Genomic DNA, 22,939 nt, shown 5'->3' on the forward strand with positions numbered 1-22,939 from the left:
GAACCGTAAAATCTAGTCGGTGTAGTCTATCCCTAACATAGTCTCCAAAACAAGCTGTTGATTTTGTCTATGATTATTTTTGTTGTTTGTCTGTCAATTGTCACGTCAATGTCGTCGATTGTCCGACGCTTGTCTCTTTCGAGAAATAGTTAATATAAGTTAGAATTTTAATCTCTTTAACAAAGTATTAAAAGTAATATCGTTAATAAACCACAAATTGACACATGGTTCTGTGAAATTTTAAACGTTAACATAAAAATACAATGATTTTAACCTTAACGTAGCCTACGTGTATTGTAAGAAGCCAGTGCAAAAAGCATTTGAACCAGATCAATGATTAACATGAGTGCCCAGCAGAGCCCGGCGAACATGCAGTCCGTGGACAGAGAAAAAATATTTACATGGATCCTGGAACTGTGCAATCCTGAGACCCGAGAGAATGCTTTATTGGAGCTGAGTAAGAAGCGTGAGAATGTGCCGGACCTGGCGCCTATGTTGTGGCACAGCTTCGGCACGATCGCCGCGCTGCTGCAGGAGATCACCAACATCTATGTGGCCATGATCCCGCCGACGCTCACGGCGCACCAGAGCAACCGCGTGTGCAACGCGCTGGCGCTCATGCAGTGCGTCGCCTCGCATCCCGAGACCCGTTCGGCCTTCCTACAAGCACACGTACCGCTATTCCTTTATCCCTTCCTCCACACTGTTTCCAAAACACGTCCTTTCGAATACTTACGCCTTACCAGCCTCGGAGTTATTGGAGCCTTAGTCAAAACAGATGAACAGGAAGTTATCACTTTTCTGTTGACCACTGAAATAATACCACTGTGTCTGCGTATCATGGAAAACGGATCTGAACTATCCAAGACAGTGGCTACATTTATTTTACAAAAGATATTGCTAGATGACAGTGGACTTTGTTATATTTGCCAAACGTATGACAGATTCTCTCATGTAGCTATGATATTAGGAAAAATGGTATTATCTCTGGCCAAAGACCCGTCCGCACGCTTACTGAAACATGTTGTCAGATGTTATTTGCGCCTGTCTGACAACGCTAGAGCTAGAGAGGCCTTAAGACAATGCCTGCCCGACCAGTTGAGAGACTCCACGTTTGCAGCTTGCCTCCAGGAAGATAACTCCACTAAGCACTGGCTGGCTCAGCTCATTAAGAACTTGGAAGCTCAGCCCCCGCCGGCCAGTCCGGCACAACAGAACATGTGAGCCTTGTCTTTCTGATACATGCCCACTATGGACAATATACAATAAGTAGTGCAGTTTTATACACTAAATTAAATAAATATAGCTAGCATAATTACACATTCCTGCTTATAAATTGTTGATGGTAAAGTGTATTTTATTGCAGAGATGTATGAAAATAAGCCTTGATAAATTGGCTCATACTTACATGTTAAGGATTAGTGCACAGGTGTGATTAGTTCTCTTATACAAGCATATTCTTATAGCTTGTATTGACTGAATGGAGGATGGACACACTGTGCACTTGTAGTTCCAAGTATTACATTAGATCCTTATGGAAATTCTGGAAATTTCAATATAGGTCTATAAATTTATTATTTCTGTTTATAGTATAAGGAATACTATTAAGTGCTACTTTTTGTTATTGTTTATAGTGGGCCTGTGAGCCTATTAACAATATTCTCAGAACAAATCTGTGTTTATACCAGATAATCTACAGATTTGAACTGTTAAAATTATATGTTTACTGACATATCCATTTATATTTGAAATAATAAAATTAATGAATGTACTGACTAAATTTTGCCTTTTAAATGTTATTATTATGTATTTGTCTCTTACACATTATTGTATTATTTTTTTAGGTACAAAACAAGATGAAAGCACTAATTTTGTATGCAGTCGTAGTGGACTAGGAATAAACCTTTTTATTATTTCAATCAAAATTTTTTATTTCCCTAACCTATTTAAAATAAGACAAGAGCAACAGTCAAGTATCTATTTGAACAAATTGCTTCTTGAAACCCTAAAGGCTCTTTCTTTCAAATTGGACATCTACAGCAACCTTGCGAGTTTTTGCTTTTTCTATAGTGTAAAGTTTTAAAATAATAGGTATATCCTAAATTGGAAAGTTTGAAGGTAACGGCTTTCCGACTATTCTCTGATCATAACTCCTAGTAACAAGGTAGGCAGTGAGTATTTAATAATAAAGCGGCAACAGAAATACATCATCTGTGAAAAATTCTGCTGTCTTACACACAGAACATAATATACCCCCCTTGTATTAGGTACCCCAAGAGGGCTTACGTAGCTATGATGGTTCATGAGACAGCCCGGTGAAGACGAACAATCAGGTCCCGTTTTACCCTGTTGGGTTCGGAACCCTAAAAATCAAGCAAAACCGAATCGGCGTACCTTTTTGGTCATCTTATAAGTAAGGGGCCATCTAGACGAACAATTAAATTCTGGAACAAAAAATACGCTAATATCCAGTAATATCATTGCGCAACGTCAACATGAACTCTGTAGGTAGGGACTGTCGTACAATTCGTATATAATTTTGGGCAATCTTATTAATCTTCTATTCTAGGCTGCCTTTCATAAATTATGTCGGACAATAAAAAAATAACCAGCTTGGTACAAGAATGTCAGTTTAGTACCAGCTGGTTGTACATTTTGGAGATGTTGTATTGATGTTTGTTGAAACCCTGAATAACAGTTCAGGGTTTCTATTCAGCGACTTCCAAGTCGCGCGGTATTCTTCCTTCCTAAACGACAAATAGTGTGGGGAGACTATAAGGATAGCTACAGGGGCCCGATTCTCCTAAGTTAATAATGACAAAATCGAATCGCAATATGATCGCAATAGCAGTTTTAACCATATCGGGCATTCTGCTACTAATAAAAGACCAATCGTATTCGATTGACATTTGATTGGTGTGCGATTGGTCTGCTATTTTGGTGATTTTGGTCTATACGGTAGTTTGCTGTACAATCATTTTGCAATCGTAAATCATTTGCAGACAAAATGATTCATTATTGAATGACAGAAAAGGATAAAAACGTTTATTTCAGAGAAAAAATAGCGGAATGCCACATACGCTTCAATCGTAATCGAGTCGGGATTGGATCTCAGTCGAACCGAGTCGAACGTGAATCGTATGACCCTTAAGTAAAATTAGGAGAATCGGGGCCCTGGTAGAGGTTCAAAGTAAGAGAATGAAAATAAATAATAATTACTTATTTTTTTTAATGTGTCTCAAAAATCTGGTCCTTGAACTGGGAAGTGATTGAGTGCCCATCGTATAAGCTAGGGTATGATCTCCTAGCCTTAATCAGAAATAAAACGTCAATTCGTATCACAATAACTTCTTGTATTCACTTTTAAAAACACAATTTAATATCAATCGTAAGAAAACATAGTTTATCAGTCCACGAAGGAAGCGCAATGTAAAGCGCGCGCTCTAACTGTCAAAATCTCTTTTTAGTGTTGTCCTCACAGTAGAGGTAGTGTTGTCCGTATAAAACTAAAATGATTTAGTATACTTCGGTAAATATAGTATAGTTCCTTAATGTATGAAAAGAGAATATAACATACAGAACAACACAGGATAATATTAGTCTAACATTCGGCCATTCTGACCACTAAGTTTGTCCTCAAACTTCTCAAAGTCAAAGTCAAATCATTTATTTCATTTAGGCCTTTACAAGCACTTATGGACGTCAAAACCATAACTAAGTTTGATTCTAGTTGCCCATTCCAAAAGTAGCTTCCTATGGAGAAGAACGGGCAAGAAACTCCATGGTTACTCTTTTTAAAAATAATATAGTATTACAATTTGTATGTATTGATACATACAGTAAAAGCATGCGAAGATCATGTAGAATCGCAAAGACAAATGAGAGTAAAGTGACAATTAAAATGCTACATGGTGTTCACATTTACAAATTGGTTTATATTTTGGTACAAAGTTAAAGGTCAAAGTCAAGAGGTTATTCGCCAGCAAGAATTCATGACTGTGCCACCTTTACAGAGCTGCGTTCCTAGGACTGCCTCGAGGCCTTCACTCTTACTGGAGCCATCCACGCCTTCCAGCCAATCTAAACTCACGACATCTGCATTTGACCCCTCACCGCAAAGCCAAGAGGATGTCCACCAACAAGGCTTCACTATCGTGCCAACCTTCCAGAGTCGTATCTTTAACTAGGACGGACTGCATCGTGGCCTTCACTCCAACTGGAGCCATCCACGCCTTCCAGCCAATCTCAACTCACGACATCTGCATTTGACCCCTCACCGCAAAGCCAAGAGGATGTCCACCAACAAGGCTTCACGATCGTGCCAACCTTCCAGAGTCGTATCTTTAACTAGGACGGACTGCATCGTGGCCTTCACTCCAACTGGAGCCATCCACGCCTTCCAGCCAATCTCAACTCACGACATCTGCATTTGACCCCTCACCGCAAAGCCAAGAGGATGTCCACCAACAAGGCTTCACGATCGTGCCAACCTTCCAGAGTCGTATCTTTAACTAGGACGGACTGCATCGTGGCCTTCACTCCAACTGGAGCCATCCACGCCTTCCAGCCAATCTCAACTCACGACATCTGCATTTGACCCCTCACCGCAAAGCCAAGAGGATGTCCACCAACAAGGCTTCACGATCGTGTCAACCTTCCAGAGTCGTATCTTTAACTAGGACGGACTGCATCGTGGCCTTCACTCCAACTGGAGCCATCCACGCCTTCCAGCCAATCTCAACTCACGACATCTGCATTTGACCCCTCACCGCAAAGCCAAGAGGATGTCCACCAACAAGGCTTCACGATCGTGCCAACCTTCCAGAGTCGTATCTTTAACTAGGACGGACTGCATCGTGGCCTTCACTCCAACTGGAGCCATCCACGCCTTCCAGCCAATCTCAACTCACGACATCTGCATTTGACCCCTCACCGCAAAGCCAAGAGGATGTCCACCAACAAGGCTTCACGATCGTGCCAACCTTCCAGAGTCGTATCTTTAACTAGGACGGACTGCATCGTGGCCTTCACTCCAACTGGAGCCATCCACGCCTTCCAGCCAATCTCAACTCACGACATCTGCATTTGACCCCTCACCGCAAAGCCAAGAGGATGTCCACCAACAAGGCTTCACGATCGTGCCAACCTTCCAGAGTCGTATCTTTAACTAGGACGGACTGCATCGTGGCCTTCACTCCAACTGGAGCCATCCACGCCTTCCAGCCAATCTCAACTCACGACATCTGCATTTGACCCCTCACCGCAAAGCCAAGAGGATGTCCACCAACAAGGCTTCACGATCGTGCCAACCTTCCAGAGTCGTATCTTTAACTAGGACGGACTGCATCGTGGCCTTCACTCCAACTGGAGCCATCCACGCCTTCCAGCCAATCTCAACTCACGACATCTGCATTTGACCCCTCACCGCAAAGCCAAGAGGATGTCCACCAACAAGGCTTCACGATCGTGCCAACCTTCCAGAGTCGTATCTTTAACTAGGACTGCATCGTGGCCTTCACTCCAACTGGAGCCATCCACGCCTTCCAGCCATCTCTAACTATGACTGCATCGTGGCCTTCACTCCAACTGGAGCCATCCACGCCTTCCAGCCATGCTAACAAATCGTCAACAATATAATTGCATAAACTCTCACTACGATAAACAATTTCTGCGAATATTTTCATTTCATTTCATTTTGAATCCAAACTGTGACTTGTGTACATTGCCATTTTAACAAATTGGCAACCATATACTTGTACAAATTCTTACTACGGTAAACAACTTCACGTCTAGTATTTGGACTTGTATACTTTATCAAAACATTCAAGTTTAACAGAGTAAGTTAATCTTACTATCACTGTGACTGCAACGAGGAATTCACTCCTATTTGGAGCTATCTACGCCTTCTAGTCATGTTAACAAATTGACATCAAGATCCTTCTATCAAGTCTGTCGACTTATGTACCTTATCAATACATTCAAATTTAACCATGACAAGTCAACATCAACATATTGGCATCTATATACTTATATATTTTCCTATTTAAATAATCGACTTGTTTTATATCCAGTCTCTGGATTTATATTCTTTATAAATACATTCCAATTCAACCATTTCAAGCCAACATCAACATATTGATATCTATATACTTATATAATTTCCTATTTCAATAATCAACTTTATTTATATCCAGTCTCTGGATCTATATTCTTTATAAATACATTCAAATTCAACCATTTCAAGTCAACATCAACATATTGGCATTTATATACTTATATATTTTCCTATTTAAATAATCGACTTGTTTTATATCCAGTCTCTGGATTTATATTCTTTATAAATACATTCCAATTCAACCATTACAAGTAAACATCAACATATTGGCATCTATATACTTATATCATATCCTATTTCAATAATCAACTTTATTTATATCCAGTCTCTGGATCTATATTCTTTATAAATACATTCAAATTCAACCATTTCAAGTCAACATCAACATATTGGCATCTATATACTTATGTCATTTCCTATTTCAATAATCGACATGTTTTATATCCAGTCTCTGGATTTATTTCTTTATAAATACATTCAAATTCAACGATTACAAGCCAACATCAACATATTGATATCTATATACTTATATAATTTCCTATTTCAATAATCGACTTGTTTTATATCCAGTCTTTGGATTTATTTCTTTATAAATACATTCAAATTCAACCATTACAAGTAAACATCAACATATTGGCATCTATATACTTATATCATATCCTATTTCAATAATCAACTTTATTTATATCCAGTCTCTGGATCTATATTCTTTATAAATACATTCAAATTCAACCATTTCAAGTCAACATCAACATATTGGCATCTTTATACTTATGTCATTTCCTATTTCAATAATCGACATGTTTTATATCCAGTCTCTGGATTTATTTCTTTATAAATACATTCGAATTCAACGATTACAAGCCAACATCAACATATTGATATCTATATACTTATATAATTTCCTATTTCAATAATCGACTTGTTTTATATCCAGTCTTTGGATTTATTTCTTTATAAATACATTCAAATTCAACCATTACAAGTAAACATCAACATATTGGCATCTATATACTTATATCATATCCTATTTCAATAATCAACTTTATTTATATCCAGTCTCTGGATCTATATTCTTTATAAATACATTCAAATTCAACCATTTCAAGTCAACATCAACATTTTGACATCAATATACTTTTATCATTCCCCATTAAATAAACAATTCTCTATATCCAGTCTCCGGACTTGTGTAGGTACCTTACCAATACATTCAAATTCAAGCAATACAAGTCAAAATCAACATATTGACATGAATTCATTTATATAGTTCCCCATCAAATAAACAATTCCTTATATCCAGTCTCGGTTCTTATCTTACACATACTTTATCAATACATTCAAATTTCAATATTACAAGTCAATATGAACATATCGACGACAACATACTTATATCATCAATCATTAAATAAAGAATCCTATGTATCCAGTCTCTGGATTTGTGTACCTCATTCAAATTCAAGCAGTACAAGTCAACATCACCATATTGGCATCAAAATACTTATATCATTTCTCATTTCAATAGAAAACTTCTATTATACAAAGTCTCTGAACTTATGTTCCTTATTAACACATTAAAATTTATCACTATCATAATTCAAAGTGCAAATCAGTATTTACACATTGCTTCTGCTTATATAATTCTCATTACAGTAAACAACTTCTTTCTATCCAGTACCTGGACTACTGTACATTAACAATACAATATACAATTTCTTAATATCCAGCCTTAGATTCATAAACTGCGTCACTACACTTGTATTGATCTTCAATACAATATACAATTGCTTAATATCCTCAAACTGGACAATATACAAATCTCTCAATTTATTACATCTTCTATCTCTGACTACAATATATATGTATACATATTTTATCTCGTTTAGTATCCATTAATCATCAGTATGATCAAAGTAGCTAATACAAATTCTTTAGTCAGTTTCTCTGCCCATCTCTTATTTATATTCGTTATCTCACAACTAGTACAATATATCTTGTCTATTCAATACTCAATTCTTTATTAGCATTCCAGTCGCTAGTTTTTAATAATTAACAACATAATAAAATGAGAAATGTACAAGTAATTACATTTTTCTCTGTCCATCTCTTATTTGTATTAGAGCAATGCCTATGGTTGAACTAAATCAATACATGTCTTCTATTATTATTATTTAACAACACAATCAAACTCAATCAGACCACTACAAGTTACAATTGTTACAACATTACAATTGTTTCTGTTAATCCCTTATTGTAGTGGTTAAAATATATAAATACATAATATCCATTTTCTTCCTCGAGTCGTTTGTTTTCAGCAACAAACAATAGAACCAGCTAAAACAGTACATAGTGCATACCTTCCAACCTATGAACTTATCAAAAGTTTATTTATGTAGTCTTATTTCAATAATTCAACAATACAACCAAACTGAATTAGTATGAATCTTTCAAATCATTTCACATCTCAATACAGAGGCTCGTAAGAAATAATAACAGATAATCAAGGTAAAAATTGTACAAATCTTTAATTTATTCATTCAATTTTCTTCGTCTGGTATTGTTTTATTAATTAACAATTCATTAAAATCACTACACTTCTCAATTTAAGCTTTTCTTTTTAGTTAATACCATTTAATCAAATTATAACTCTACAAGTTGTAAAGCGTGAGTGGAAAAGCTTTCTGCTCCTTCGGAACTATATCCCGTATGAGGGATACGAAAGCAGAATTGAAGGTGGTGCCGTAGAAACAATTTTAATACAAACAAAGTGACAACAAAGTACCCCTGAGCCTAGTTTAACTCATGGTTCTTTATTTATGGTGCCTTAAAGTATTGCCTTCTTTAGCTGTGCCCTAACAGGGCCTATAATGGTACCTACTTAGTTTTAAGCCTCTTCAACATCTATTGTAACATTATGGAATGCAAATAAATATATATGAATATAAACATAACCAGATGTCATCATCTTTAAATATAAGTTCCAATCACCATATAAATTGTTCTTTATCAGTTTTTTTTTTTCAATTAATAGTTCAAAACTAATAAATACTAAGCAATGCTCTTTCTTAGTTGTTGACTGTAAAACACTTATGGTTGTACTTACTGACTTGTTAAAGATGTTGTTGACACCCAACTGAATTCACTCCTCTGATCCTCCACAATCTTGGTTCCTATTTTATAAGTGGTCAGAATAGACTCACAACATCAATCAAGAAAATCATCATAAACTGTACATGTAATTTTCTGTGAGAGAAGGTCTAACATACAATATGTGCTGAAATTTAGTCTCAGAATAAAATGTCTTACCTCCCAGGAAATTACAAGATTTCCTGTCATAAAGAGAGTATAGAGAGAAATGTTAACTTGTATCGTTACCATACATAAAAGTTCAGGTTCAGTTTATTTATAATAATCTATATGTTTTACTGAGTGCCCTGGTATGCATTCAACTTTTTAATGGGCTAGGACAAATTACTTATTAATTGCCTAGTCTTTTATTCTTTAACTGTCTCACATACTTCTTTTTCAGTATGGTATAATGTATTCTGATGGTATAGCTCCTGTGTAGTATCAGACAATTTTATGTATAACTAATGTTGTTTTGTTCCAACTCAAACCTATCTCTTATTGAGCCAATTGCCATATTCATTTATTAAGTTAATAATATATAGACTGCTTTCGATTCAGATTTCAAAGCCGAAATTTCTTTATTTTGTATTTATTTGATTCTAGTATACATATCTTTAAACACTTCGGGTTATTTTTAATGGTTGAGAAAACTGGTCTCAGCATCAAGTGGTGGATTCCAAATTAAAATGAAATCTTTCAAAAAGAACATATCTGATCTGGCTACTCAGATTACTGACACTACTGAGTTATATTTTCTTCTGATTAATTGACACTACTGATTTATATTTATTTATTATGCTTCAGTCTGTAAAATCCTTTAAGTAAATAATATTTACTACAATTGCTGCATCTTTACTGTGATTAAACTATCCTTAATGTGTTACAGTCCTATAATGTACCTGTTAGCTGTAATATCATCCAACATTCAGATAGAATAAGCAGTTTAACTTTTTCTAGGTGAGGCAATTTACAGTTAATAATATGGAAAAGATCATTTAAAAAGATTACCATTTTTATAATTTTCACTTTAGATACTCTTTAAAATAATAACAAGCAATGATATTTGCTTGGAATGAAGTTTTACTTAACAATGATGTATGCTATTGGCAGTACCAAGATATTGGTAAAACATACTTACTGTCTGAAACATACTGGCTTGAAGCAATTAGTTTCATATAGTTACTTTATTAATAAAAACCAGTTTAGTGTTTAAAGTACTTTAAAGTATTTGATTATCCATTATTAATACCTGTTATCACCGCTTTGGATGTACATAGAATAGTCAAGAGCTGTGTCGCACGGTTTTTGTTGGTTGTCAATTAACCACTTTATTTTCTACCTCTATTTGTAAGTGATTATGATTATTTCAATTTTAATTATTGTAATATTGGCTTTATATCATGAATATCCTATTGTTATATCCTATTTACTTATTTTTATAAGTACTTCCTTTGTCTATTTCAGTAATGTATGTAAATAATGCATTAACACCAAATCGTTTGGCCATCATCCCCATGAACTATGCAATTAACTTTACTTGCTTTATTTACTCTTTTCTCATGAATATTTTATGTATTCAATGTGTAGCAAAAATAACACCATACATAATTACTCAGGATATAAATGTTTACCTCAGAGTATCTGTCATGTTCCCAGCTGGTTTATGGATGTCTAATGAAATATATTGTTGTACATTTACTCACCTTAAAAATGTATGCATCAAATGGATCAATAGCAAACTCTGTTCACATCCATGTAAAACTGCACTTATGTGCTAAATTATATTTTGAATGGCACCCATTATGTACAACAAAATATCTATAACCTAGAGAAAACTCAGTACCGAAGCTCTGAAATGTCAGCTCAAATAGTTTTTAGTATATAGAGCTAAATGTTTCTAGTTTTATATTTGTATGCCATGACAAGTGGCAAACATGTTTTAAGCACATACCTTTAATAATTGTATTATCCTACATGCATGCACCTGCGTGTGTATGCATGTATACACATGTTTGGGCAATTAAATGATTGTTTTCTATTCCATGGATTAATTGGAATGAGAAAAAAAAATATTAATGCTTATACCTGATTGTCCAATGTCTCGGGTACCTGTTGCATCGCGGCGGAGAAGGTGTCTAATCGCCATCAGGCGTAGTGTGTGTCAAGCAGTAATCTACACACAAGAATCTTGTCTGGTCGTCGTCATTATAGGCTCCACAAGTTGTTGACCATGTCGCTTTGTTTTCCTTGAGTAGATAAGTCCTTGATACATTATTGCGGTTGAGCAATCAGTGCTGTGGTCATCTCGTCTTCGTTTAAGTGTTTCGCATAGTGTGGCGTGATCATTAATTTTATTGTATTCGGAGCATTCGCGCCCCATTGGTAATTAGGCGTTTTCTGTTCTTCCCGCTTCTGATATAAGCTAGGGTATGATCTCCTAGCCTTAATCAGAAATAAAACGTCAATTCGTATCACAATAACTTCTTGTATTCACTTTTAAAAACACAATTTAATATCAATCGTAAGAAAACATAGTTTATCAGTCCACGAAGGAAGCGCAATGTAAAGCGCGCGCTCTAACTGTCAAAATCTCTTTTTAGTGTTGTCCTCACAGTAGAGGTAGTGTTGTCCGTATAAAACTAAAATGATTTAGTATACTTCGGTAAATATAGTATAGTTCCTTAATGTATGAAAAGAGAATATAACATACAGAACAACACAGGATAATATTAGTCTAACAATCGCTTGGAACTTAACTTGAAACTACAGTTCGAATTGGCCGCCTGGGACTTCTTATGATTGTGTTGAGATTCCTGTCTAACTTTCGTACCCTGGGATCGTCTTGTAGATAGCACAGTCATCGTTTCTTTACACGATGATTTAGGTTTATCTCGACGCTGCCGTATTGCTTTGCTAAGTGTCTCAAGAAACTGTGTACCACAACTGGCTTTCTCAACAATTTTTGAACAAGCCTTATCGGCGAGAAAATAATTTCTGTTATGATGTGTTTGAATTTCCTTAACGCTGGCTTTACAATTATTTAGTTTTCCAAGAGAACATTTGCAAGCGCAGCGGTTGGCCGGAGAAGACTTGCGTTTGCGCAAGTTTGTTACGCAATGGTTCTCACACGTTATGGGTCCAGATACTAAGGTGTTGACAGCTGTATCTATAAGAATATACTTTGGTTTAATATGACTTTCGCTTTCGATGTTTTTGAGCTTAGATTGTAGAAGGGTCCTGCTATCACAAGCTTGAGGTCCAGATACGAAGGTGTTGACCGCTGTATCTATAAGATTTTTGAGCTTGGATGATCGAAGAAAGTTGCCACTACCGAAAGATTCTCGCGTTGGTAATTTGCTGGAAGTCTTCCTTTTTTGAACATTTATACTTTTCTGAGGATTAATAGGTCGGGTGTTCGAAGAACGGTGTCCGCTTGATGAAGTCTTAGGGTTCTGAAACATACATTTCCTGGATGTGCTTAAGATAGCAGGTTTTATGGCTGGCTCCACAATTTCATTACACAGTCTCTGAGCTATAGACATTGATAAGTGGCTGTTATTATAAAGGCTTTATTTTTTTAGTCATTATTGTTGTTCTTCTGACTTTAAGCAAGCCAAACATATCCGTTACTGCTGTAGATCACCATATTCGAAAAAAATAAAGTCCATACATAAGGGAATGGTACATGTAGCTGCGAGATAACCTATGAATGTTTGTTTTATCCAGCCATTTTATAATATTAAACCAATTTAAATGTATTAAACTAGCTATGACATATTGCAATATTTTGACACCGTAGAATGGATGGTAAATGAACCTTCTTCGAGAGTCTTAATTTCTTTTTTTTATATAAAACCTCTACCAGTAAGTCTTGGGAGTAACGCCAAGGAAGTTCAAGGTGTTATGGGTAAATAGCTACTTAAAATCAACTTCTTTGTCATGAGTGTAATAAAATAAATATCTCTTGTGTTTTCGTATAAGTAAACGAAATCTAAATATTCTGGTGTCTAGATAACACTTTACTTCTATAATTCATCCTCCTCCGAGCCTTTTCCCAATCATGTTGGGGTCGGCTTCCAGTCTAACCGGATTCAGCTGAGTACCAGTGCTTTACAAGAAGCGACTGCCTATCTGACCTCCTCAACCCAGTTGCCCGGGCAACCCGATACCCCTTGGTTAGACTGGTGTCAGACTTACTGGCTTCTGACTACCCGTAACGACTGCCAAGGATGTCCGAGACACAGCCAATGGTGTCTAAGATATACTTAGAAAGTACATACAAACTTAGAAAAGTTGCATTGATACTTGCCTGACCTGGGATCGAACCCGCGCCCTCATACTTGAGAGGTTGGTCCTTTACCCACTAGGCCACCACGACTACTCACATACGAGAATAGCATTGAAGAAAAACTCGTCCTAAATGTCCCGGAGTCTGGAAGTTGACGGTGTTATACCACCGTGCTTACGGCCGGTATCCCTGAATGCTCCTCAGTGGCACTTCCTGCCTACTGCTAATACTAAATGTCCAGAGGCTGTTAGGTGGATTTGAGAATACCCTCATTTTTTCCTCAGTTTATTAGGCGTTTATACTTATAGTGAGTTGATTTTAACATTAAAAAAATACTGCAGAGTTCCAGTTTCAAGAGATCATTCCGAAATTCATTTCAGATTTAAAGGATGCCACATTTCGTGCACGAGTTTGATTCAGTTTTAAATGTGGTGTGACAAGGCGAGGCGAGGGTGCGAGAATATTCGAGGACTGTTGACTGTATGCATAGATGCAATATACTATAAACAAGATTGCGCACTCTCAAAATATATATTTACGAAAATGAACTCTATTCCAACGCAATAAGGTACTAAATTGGTTGCATAATACACAGAGGCAAATCCGAGCCGAGAGGGATAGTTAGAACGGAGGCCGTTTGTCTCTTTCTAACACCTTGCCAGCATAAAAAAAAATGTTGTGATCAAGTTTTTTTTGCCCAAAAAAACAATTGAATCACTTATATTTTTATCTTATTTTAACAATTGTAAGTCAACAAATTAATAACAATCGCATTAATTTATTCGTATTTATTCTTAAAACATAAACAACATAAATTTTTATTTCGCTTTTTTTATTTTCTAGTGGTAACCCTGAACATTCTTGGCGCGTAATCAGCATTTAAAATTTTGTTTATATTTTTTTGTATTAAATCAATTTAAACTATTAAAATGGTGAAAAAGTGTTGCTTTTATACTTGTGAAAGTGACTCCTATAGTGGTTGCAATATATCGTTCCACAGGTAAGCTAATAATAACATTTTCGTAAATCAAACAACTAGGGTGTCCATGAATTCTTGTAATGAGTCAAAATATGGGTGATGGATTTTAAAACTGTTGTACTATTGTTATAGCTTCCCAAAAAAATGTAGAAAGGCGATATAAATGGCTCAGCAGTCTATATGTGAAGCAAAAATACAAAAAAATCAGTCTGCACTTCGAATCTTCCCGTTTTATTACTGCTAATTCCCGCTAATTATTAAAAGCCTATATTAGTATTTTAAGGTCACAAACTGCGTAAGTTAAAACTTCAATACCAATCTGTGTTTAATAATCTTAGCAAACTCGGATTGGTCTCACATAGCTTAATCTCATAGTCACCCTATTAGAAAGGGACAGACGGCCTCCGTACTAACTGATCACTCGGCTCGTTTTTTGGTTAAATATGCGCAGTCCTGTTTACTATATTATGTCTATGACTGTATGTCACTCATTAGTGTCAGTCATGCATGCATGTCATAAGTCAAGTCAGGCATCCATCAGCCATACAATTGTCAAAATGAGCGAATTGAAATTTTAAGTTTCTATTTTTAATAAATTATTTAAACATATTTATATAATAAGGCTCAAAAATTATTAATTTGATAAATCAAAACGTGAAAAAGATGTGGATATTTGGCTATGGATCATTGGTGTGGAAAGTAGACTTCAAATACGATTGCAAAATCGTAGGTTATATAAAAGGTTACTTGAGAAGATTTTATCAACATAGTATTGACCACCGAGGAGTACCAGAAAAAGTAAGTAATTAGAATATCTCGTGCTTGTCAGATCTAACAGGTAAGCTACTCAAAACTCGCTTTTACTATTATGGCAAAACTGGGTAATCATAGCAAACCAAGGGTAACACTTCATATGTACGTCATTTATTAACATGTTTGTGTTTTCTATTTATTATATATCGTGTCTTGTGACTCTACTTGAAGTTTTCATCTCAAAAATATCAGAATACTTATATTACTTATGATGATGATGATGATGACCTCCTAGCCGATTATCGGCTACGGCGGCTGTTCTCATGTAAGGAGATTAGCCAACTGCGCAGGACATATTATAGTGCACAAGCATTTGCGCAGACACAGGTGCACTCCCTATTCCTTCACTCTCATAGCCCGATAGGACGGCAATCCGACACGACCGGAGAAGAGATCAGGCGCAGGACCGACATTTACGTGCTCTCCGATGCACGGGTGTATCAATCACCAACTTCCAGGCTCCGGGCTGCTTTGTGAAAGTCTTCTAAAACCCACAAAGCGATTTCGGCCCGACTCAGGAATCGAACCCGAGACCTCGTGCTCAGCAGCCATATATGCGACAACTAGACCAACGAGGCAGTTACTTATATTTAGAGGATAGATTATTATTATTATATTTAGGGAGGATTATTGTTAGAGGATATTACTTATACTTACTTATCTACTTTTGTGGAATACTTGGTATATTTTGCAAATAAATCTATTTCTTTTTCTCTTCATTATTTGTTTCATCATCATCATTGTGTGAGGACTCTGCTACCTTTTTCACTAGACTACATGATTTATACATACTTTTATTATATAAAATATCAACTTTTATTTATTACAATAACAATAATTTTATTTGTTACACACACTGAAGATTGTAGAAAAAAAAATCTTTTTCTAATTCCAGCCAGGCAGAGTCGTAACGCTGGTCCAAAGTGATGACCCAAACAGCACAGTGTGGGGCATAGCTTACAAGATAAAAACAGAAGATGTGGCTCAAGTCACCAAGCACCTGGACTACCGAGAGAAGAACGGATACATGAGGAAGACCATCACATTCCATCCGGCAGACATGAATCATGAACCATTCCAGTTGACTCTGTATGTGGCGACGGAGGAAAATGAATCTTATGCTGGTGGGTTGAGGGTTTATTTTGTAATCATTTAATTGCCACCTTAATTTTTATGGTTTACTGTGAAACCAAAATTAATTAAAGGTATGAAATAATGCTGGTCAGCTGCAAACATCCGTAATCTTCTTATTACTTTGATTAAATCTAATTTTTCAAAATCTTTCCTACTGAATTTATCATTGTCACAGTTATTCATATTGCTATTTTAAAAATTAGGCTCATTGGAAATATTTATTTTTATAAACTGGCTTAAAAAATCTTATTCAGCCAATTTGATAAAAATACGTTTGTAATGGGCAGATAATAAAATCGATGTATGTACTTCTACTCATATATCCATGTCCTATCATTCCAGGTGAAGCATCAATAGAAGAGATCGCACAACAGGTGGTATCCTGCCATGGTCCCAGTGGGCCTAACAAGGAGTATGTATACAATTTAGCAGCAACCATGAGGAAACTTGTACCAGACGTCAAAGATGATCATCTCTTTGAGCTAGAGGCTGCTGTGAGGAGACTAGATCCGGATTCCAAAAAGACTTGAGTGTGATATTCTTTTGTTTTAATGTAGACCAATCGCTGGGCGTAGCTTTGGTGCTTCTATTCGAATTTTGAATAAGCCTTTTTATCATTAAATAGTGGCTTTTAGTCTTTATGATGAAAGTCAATAATATTTCCCTTAATAGACATCAATCTCTTACTAGTTATTCAGGTGCCTACCCCATGCGCAAGTTACTTCAAAACTGTGGGGAAATTTCGACGTGTGGTAGGCGCCTTAAAGTTTTTAACTAGCATCTGCATCATAAAGCGACTTTGCATTTAAAAAATATTCGAACATTTAATAAAATAATTCTCTAATGGCCTTTGATTACCTTTAGGTAAATTCGCAAAGTATCTTGCTACGCTCATTTCAGTATATTTAAAGTGAGTTGTACCATTTAACTATAACGATAACCATATTATTTTCAATTTTCCAATCACAAATTTGACCAATAGATGGGAATTTCACGGCTGGGTATGGTTTGGTTATCATTGTAGTTAAGAGAACAACTCACCCTAAAATAGATAAATAAGTAGACAATTTGTGATTATAAAATTGAAGTTATTTTTGTAAAAATATGCAATTTTATAAAGCCTCGCTATTTTGTGGCTAATGCAAGTATTAAGTAAGATAAATTAAATAAATGGTACAACTATGAAATTAGCTTGTTAGACTTAGCTTGTCAATACATTCCTATTCAGTATAACTATTGATTCCTCTTTTATACATATAATTGTTAACTGAGAAAATAACAACTGGTTTATCATGTATTATAGGAATCTTGTTAGTCACTTTAACATTTAATAAATGTTTATTTTTCTTATTCTTGCATTGATCATGACTGCACATTGCTTTGGCAGCTAAAGTAGTTAGTCAAAATATTATAGAAATTAATTATAAATTGTATAATTTATTTATTTTAATGAAATATTTTAAATTGTTTATATTTATGAAGATATTTTGTTAGATACGTATATAAAAACAAAGAAGTACCATATCAAAATTTCTGCAACGTGAAACGTTATTTTGAGTACTTATTTAAGTTTATACTTTGTCATAACAAGGAAAATTGATATTTCTTGTAAGCAGGAACTTATCTCTTAAGTTAACCCTTCCTTCATATGTATTTAAATTTTTAAAATATATTCGTGATATGACTATTTTTGTGTCAACATACAGACATTTTTCTTCTCACTTGACTCAAAGATTGACATTAAAAAAATAAGTCTATGCATACTTAATATTTGCAATAATTGTTATCATTATATAGTAGAGCATTGTATCTACCAGTATTTATGGTATAGGATCCATATCATAAAACCACATAATAAAGTGTTAATGTGATAATTGTGACCATTTATATACTTTAATAGACTATAGACCTTGATTCACAAGCCAAAGACAAATTGAAGGGTTCAATTTGAGTGAGTTTTAACTGTTTTTAGGTACTGTTAGTACAAAATGATCCACATTCATACAAAACTAAATTTTGAAAAAAGGTACAAGTAAACTATTCTAGAATTGAACCCTTTTAGGGTAGCAAATGAAGGTGGTAACGATAGTAAGAGGAGATTTTAAAAATGTCATTTTAAAATCACACTCTCTGTTACTATATTTAAAATCTTTGAAACTTAGTATCTAGCTAGAGTTTTCCACGCAAATCTGCTTGACTCTTTCCCAACAAGGTCAGACATTACCGCTTATTTCTTACATAATTATCTCGATAAACTGTCTGGACTATAAATATAGCCTTGAACTTTGTTTAGTTGTCTTTGAGGTAACCGGATAGAAAACGACCATCTTATCTGTATTTTTAAATAATAACATACATGTACATTGACGTGCAAAAGTATGAAAAGATATTCAATGTTCCGTTTATCAGTAATAAATACTTAGAAATATTTCAAGTGTAGTACTTACGTGTCAGATAGGTTGTATTCTTCAGATAATGACATAAGGTGTGTTCCGTCAGTAGCACCTGTGGCCTGACAGAACAAATTCCCGCAGCCGGATAAAAGTTTAATGTTCCTTTCTCGGGCTCTAAATTAAATGTGTACAAAATTTTATTTCGCTACAGAATTGATATTTGATACGATTTTTTGAGGTATTACTACCCTGGATTGGATTATTTTACCATTTGTCCATATATTTTTATATTTATAAAAAATATGGTTTTAATACTGACCATAATGATTATAATATGAAAATATGCGCAGTTTCAGTGTCATATACCTACCTAAATAAACTTGTTTCCTTATTCACCCGGTAAAATATAACCAGAAAAACAAGTAGGTAACTACTTAAATACAAAGTCCCTACTGAAATATATTTTTATTAACGTAAAAATTACCTGTACTTACCCAGTACTTTATTAATCTATATAATATTTTACATATTTATATTATGTATAAAAATACGTCTTGTTGTCTGTCTGTTCGCTATAAACTTGCAGGCATTTCAACAAAAAGGTGTCATTGAATTTAGTCTCAGTCACGCAAATAAAAATACAATGAAACGTAACAATGCTAAATGTCGAGCGAAAATGTATGTTTTTGTGCATAAACCACATTCTAGACACGATTCTGTAATATACCATTGATTACGAAATTCAGTGAACTCATAAAAAAACATATTTGGAATGTCATATCTACGCAACGCTATTAAAATCTCGTTTCTATTACATTTTAATTACGGTACGCTTTTGAAATACCTTAGCAATTTGTACTTTATAATAAGACACTGTGATACTTATAATAATGCAATAATCATATTTTTCTGAAATATAATTTCATTGACGAAGTCTGTGTTTCTTTTCAATAAAATTCAATGATTAAAAACAGAAAATTTATTATGAAAATATTTGGTTCTAAGGCTCACTAGCTTATGATCTCGGCAATATTTGTGTGGGAATTGTAACAGTATTATTAAACGGAGCTAGTTATAAATAGTAGTGTTTTTAATGACATCATAGAATTGTACCTATTGATAACTTAAGGCACGTTTACGGAAAATTTACAGGATGTATTATGATATTAATTAATTAAACAAATAACAAAATATATAACGTTAATAGCACAACTATTAATATTTCTCTTACATACTAGTTATTCACAAAATATTTGTTATAAGACAGTTTGAATTTGGCAGATAGGGCGTGTCACATGGCACTTAGTATTATCAGCTAGTGATAACCCAACCAATGCATTACGATAAAAAACATAGGAAGACTGGCCTTAATTATTAGATATAAATAAATCTATCGGTTTATTCCTTTGCCATGTAAAGAAATATCTACATATCAAAAGATTACAGAAATGACGTCATGCTTCTTTTAATCTTTGGCTGTCCTGCATTATTTGCAGTATGTTCAATATCACATCAATGTTATAATATATCGCTAGCTACTACTTGTCCTTCTTGCGACCTAGCAACTTGTCTAAGAAACTACGTTTTCGCTTTACTTTCTTCTGTTTTTTATTCGTATTCTCCAGGTTTTCACCCTCCGCAGTCATTTTCTGTATCAGTGCAGGTATACTTAAATCTACGATTTCTAGAGGTGGCTTTTTGGGACCCTCTTTAATTACTTGTCTCTGAATCTGCGACAGCTCGGGCACTTCATCCTGTTTCTCGTCCAGTTCGGACTGTAATGTTTTTGATTCATTTTCCTTAGTCGCGCCGGCACTTAACGATTCAGGGCCGTTTTGAATAACCTCTGCTTTAACTTCAACCGGATTCTCACTAGATTTTTCCACTGGATTTTCACTTAAAACAGCCGGGGCCACTTCACCATTTTGCTTCTTCTCAAACACGTCATCATCACCCGTTTTCTCATTTTTGTCGTCACCTTTTTTATCTGCACTATCAATACTGTCGGCCACACTAGAATTAGATTTAGGAACTGACGCGACCACCCTCGGCTTGGTCGGAGGTAACTCCCAGTCGATTGGCTTTCGCTGCGGGGAGTATCTCTTCAGTATTTCTTCAAACAACTTTTGTTGGTCCAGTCTACTAGGCGTGTCTTGTCCTGACAAACTTTGATGTCGAACTCTCTCTGGATCCTGATTCTCCTTTCCACCGTTTTCGTCTGCCGGTCCTAGATCAACAACCACTCGGCGCACCGGCGTCGGCGTCGAGTACGGTTCAGCGAACGGGAACTTGTATAAATTAGGACTTTCAATTTTATATTTAAGAGGTGAAGAACTGTTAGCCGGCATAGACGCTCGTGTCCCGGAGCGGTTGAAAGGACTGGTACTACCTGGCTCGTGTAAGTTGGAAGTCATGAAATCCCGCCGCAGTTTGGACAAGCGCCGCGTCCTTTCAGTCATCGTATGTCTGTATTCCACATCGTCACTTTGATTCACTTCCGATGTGAAATTGTCGGAGTACTTCCTCGGTCTAAAGTCGAAGACTCGCTCGTCGGTGCGTGACTCCCTCATGCTGGAGTAGCCGGGCGTGTTGCGCTTGAAGTTGGCGGTGGTCTTGCCGTGGTTGGAGGTGACGATGGGCTCGACGTCGCGGTAGCTGGTGGGCACGGGCGACGCGGGCGGGAGGAACACCGTGTCGTGCTTGCCGAACACTTCGCGCCGCTGACTGAACTGCTCTTCGCCGATCATTTCCCGCGACTTCACACTCATAGTAGGCGATTTAGCTGCCATTTCCGTTCAATTACAAACCGCAACACTTTGTTATTGATACTATTTTCCTGTAAACACTGTATTTCTATTTTTGAACGACGCACATTATGAGTTCACCGGTAACATCGCGGCTAGCACACGTCTATATGTTAAATTGGACAATAAAGGTGGCACGGTCGTCCGTATAAGGCGAGCCGTTCGCGATATGTGTCGAGTGATCAATAGAGTGGATGCGATAAGATACGAGCGTCGTGTAGCGCGCCGCTTTAGCTATTTCTTTATCTTTCAGCAGTCGAAACAGTTGAGTAAATATAACCGACTGAACACAATCGTGTACGTAATTAATAGCGTACCGAGTGAAAGCGCGCAAGGCGGCGACTGATCGCCGACCACCTCATTATATAATGAATATTAAAACAAATGTCCCAAATTCGTTAGAATCACTTTACACAGCATTGTTAATATTCATGGAACACTAATTTGTGTCTGGAAGCACTTTGGTAATTAATGTCAATATTTACTTGACAATTGGTCTTTATCACTTAAATTCACAGTCATTAGATAAATTGGTAACTGAATAGAAACGCGTTTCTCACAAACAACGAGATTGTTGTTGCAACAATATCTTACAACAGATAACATAGATTATACACAGCTTGGAGCACGGGAGGGACTGTAACAAGTATTACACTCGTGTAGAGACTAAAATCGAATGCACTTCGATGTCTGTTTATTCACCTACTCGCATGAGTTTTGTTGGAAGAACCGTTAGAACGAAAATTGTTCAAGCTATTAACGCTCGCGGTGAGAAATATTCGTGCTATACAATGGATATGGAACACGATTCAACTCTGGCTCAGTTTTTACAGCGAAGCGAGTACATTTCGAATACTCTTTATGTTTCCCGGTTTTCCATGAAAACGAGAAAGATTCATCACGTCAGATTACCGAGAAAACCTTTTGAATCACTTTATTAAAAAAAAAAAACTTTAAATAAATCCGCCCCACACATATTTTGTCTAGAGAAACAAACATTATAGTGTAAGGATAAATTTATACACCCTTCACTTTTGACGGGGGTTAATTATAGCGCGGGGCTAAATATAAAATCAGATAGAAGAGTTCATAGAACGATATCTAAGAGCTTCTAACGAGAGGAGTTTCTCCGCCGAGGTGAAGTATTTACAGATCGGATTGTTGCACACTTCCTGGATTTCGTTCCATATATGCATGACAATCTGAGCGTCTCTGTTATGTCCCAGAAATATTACTCAGTGGGGATCTCAGACTAACACAGGCGTACATTATTAGCTCATGTAT

The 22,939-nt window shown here is 35.8% G+C and overlaps 4 protein-coding genes across 4 annotated transcripts; 2 read left to right on the forward strand and 2 right to left on the reverse strand.

The window, feature by feature from the left end:
- The first annotated feature begins 89 nt into the window (after window positions 1-89).
- LOC124640607 (CCR4-NOT transcription complex subunit 9) lies at window positions 90-1,919 on the forward strand. The gene is made up of 2 exons (XM_047178446.1): window positions 90-1,220; window positions 1,845-1,919. The coding sequence occupies exons 1-2, from the start codon at window positions 334-336 to the stop codon at window positions 1,858-1,860; spliced, it is 903 nt and encodes a 300-aa protein (XP_047034402.1). The 5' UTR covers window positions 90-333; the 3' UTR covers window positions 1,861-1,919.
- Window positions 1,920-3,212: 1,293 nt separating this feature from the next.
- LOC124640620 lies at window positions 3,213-12,801 on the reverse strand. Its single transcript, XM_047178470.1, has 2 exons — window positions 11,989-12,801; window positions 3,213-3,283 (listed from the first exon to the last, which is right to left on the reverse strand). The coding sequence occupies exons 1-2, from the start codon at window positions 12,784-12,786 to the stop codon at window positions 3,239-3,241; spliced, it is 843 nt and encodes a 280-aa protein (XP_047034426.1). The 5' UTR covers window positions 12,787-12,801; the 3' UTR covers window positions 3,213-3,238.
- A 2,225-nt stretch (window positions 12,802-15,026) lies between these two features.
- Window positions 15,027-17,115, forward strand: LOC124640653 (putative glutathione-specific gamma-glutamylcyclotransferase 2). The gene is made up of 3 exons (XM_047178518.1): window positions 15,027-15,309; window positions 16,220-16,448; window positions 16,801-17,115. Exons 1-3 carry the CDS (start codon window positions 15,175-15,177, stop codon window positions 16,986-16,988), a joined length of 552 nt encoding a protein of 183 aa, XP_047034474.1. The 5' UTR covers window positions 15,027-15,174; the 3' UTR covers window positions 16,989-17,115.
- Window positions 17,116-19,815: 2,700 nt separating this feature from the next.
- On the reverse strand, window positions 19,816-21,851 carry LOC124640652. The gene has a single exon (XM_047178517.1). It carries the CDS (start codon window positions 21,638-21,640, stop codon window positions 20,390-20,392), a length of 1,251 nt encoding a protein of 416 aa, XP_047034473.1. The 5' UTR covers window positions 21,641-21,851; the 3' UTR covers window positions 19,816-20,389.
- Between the last annotated feature and the right edge of the window lie 1,088 nt (window positions 21,852-22,939).

The sequence above is a fragment of the Helicoverpa zea genome, chromosome 21 (genome assembly GCF_022581195.2).
Source record: "Helicoverpa zea isolate HzStark_Cry1AcR chromosome 21, ilHelZeax1.1, whole genome shotgun sequence".
NCBI classification, from domain to species: Eukaryota; Metazoa; Arthropoda; class Insecta; order Lepidoptera; family Noctuidae; genus Helicoverpa; species Helicoverpa zea.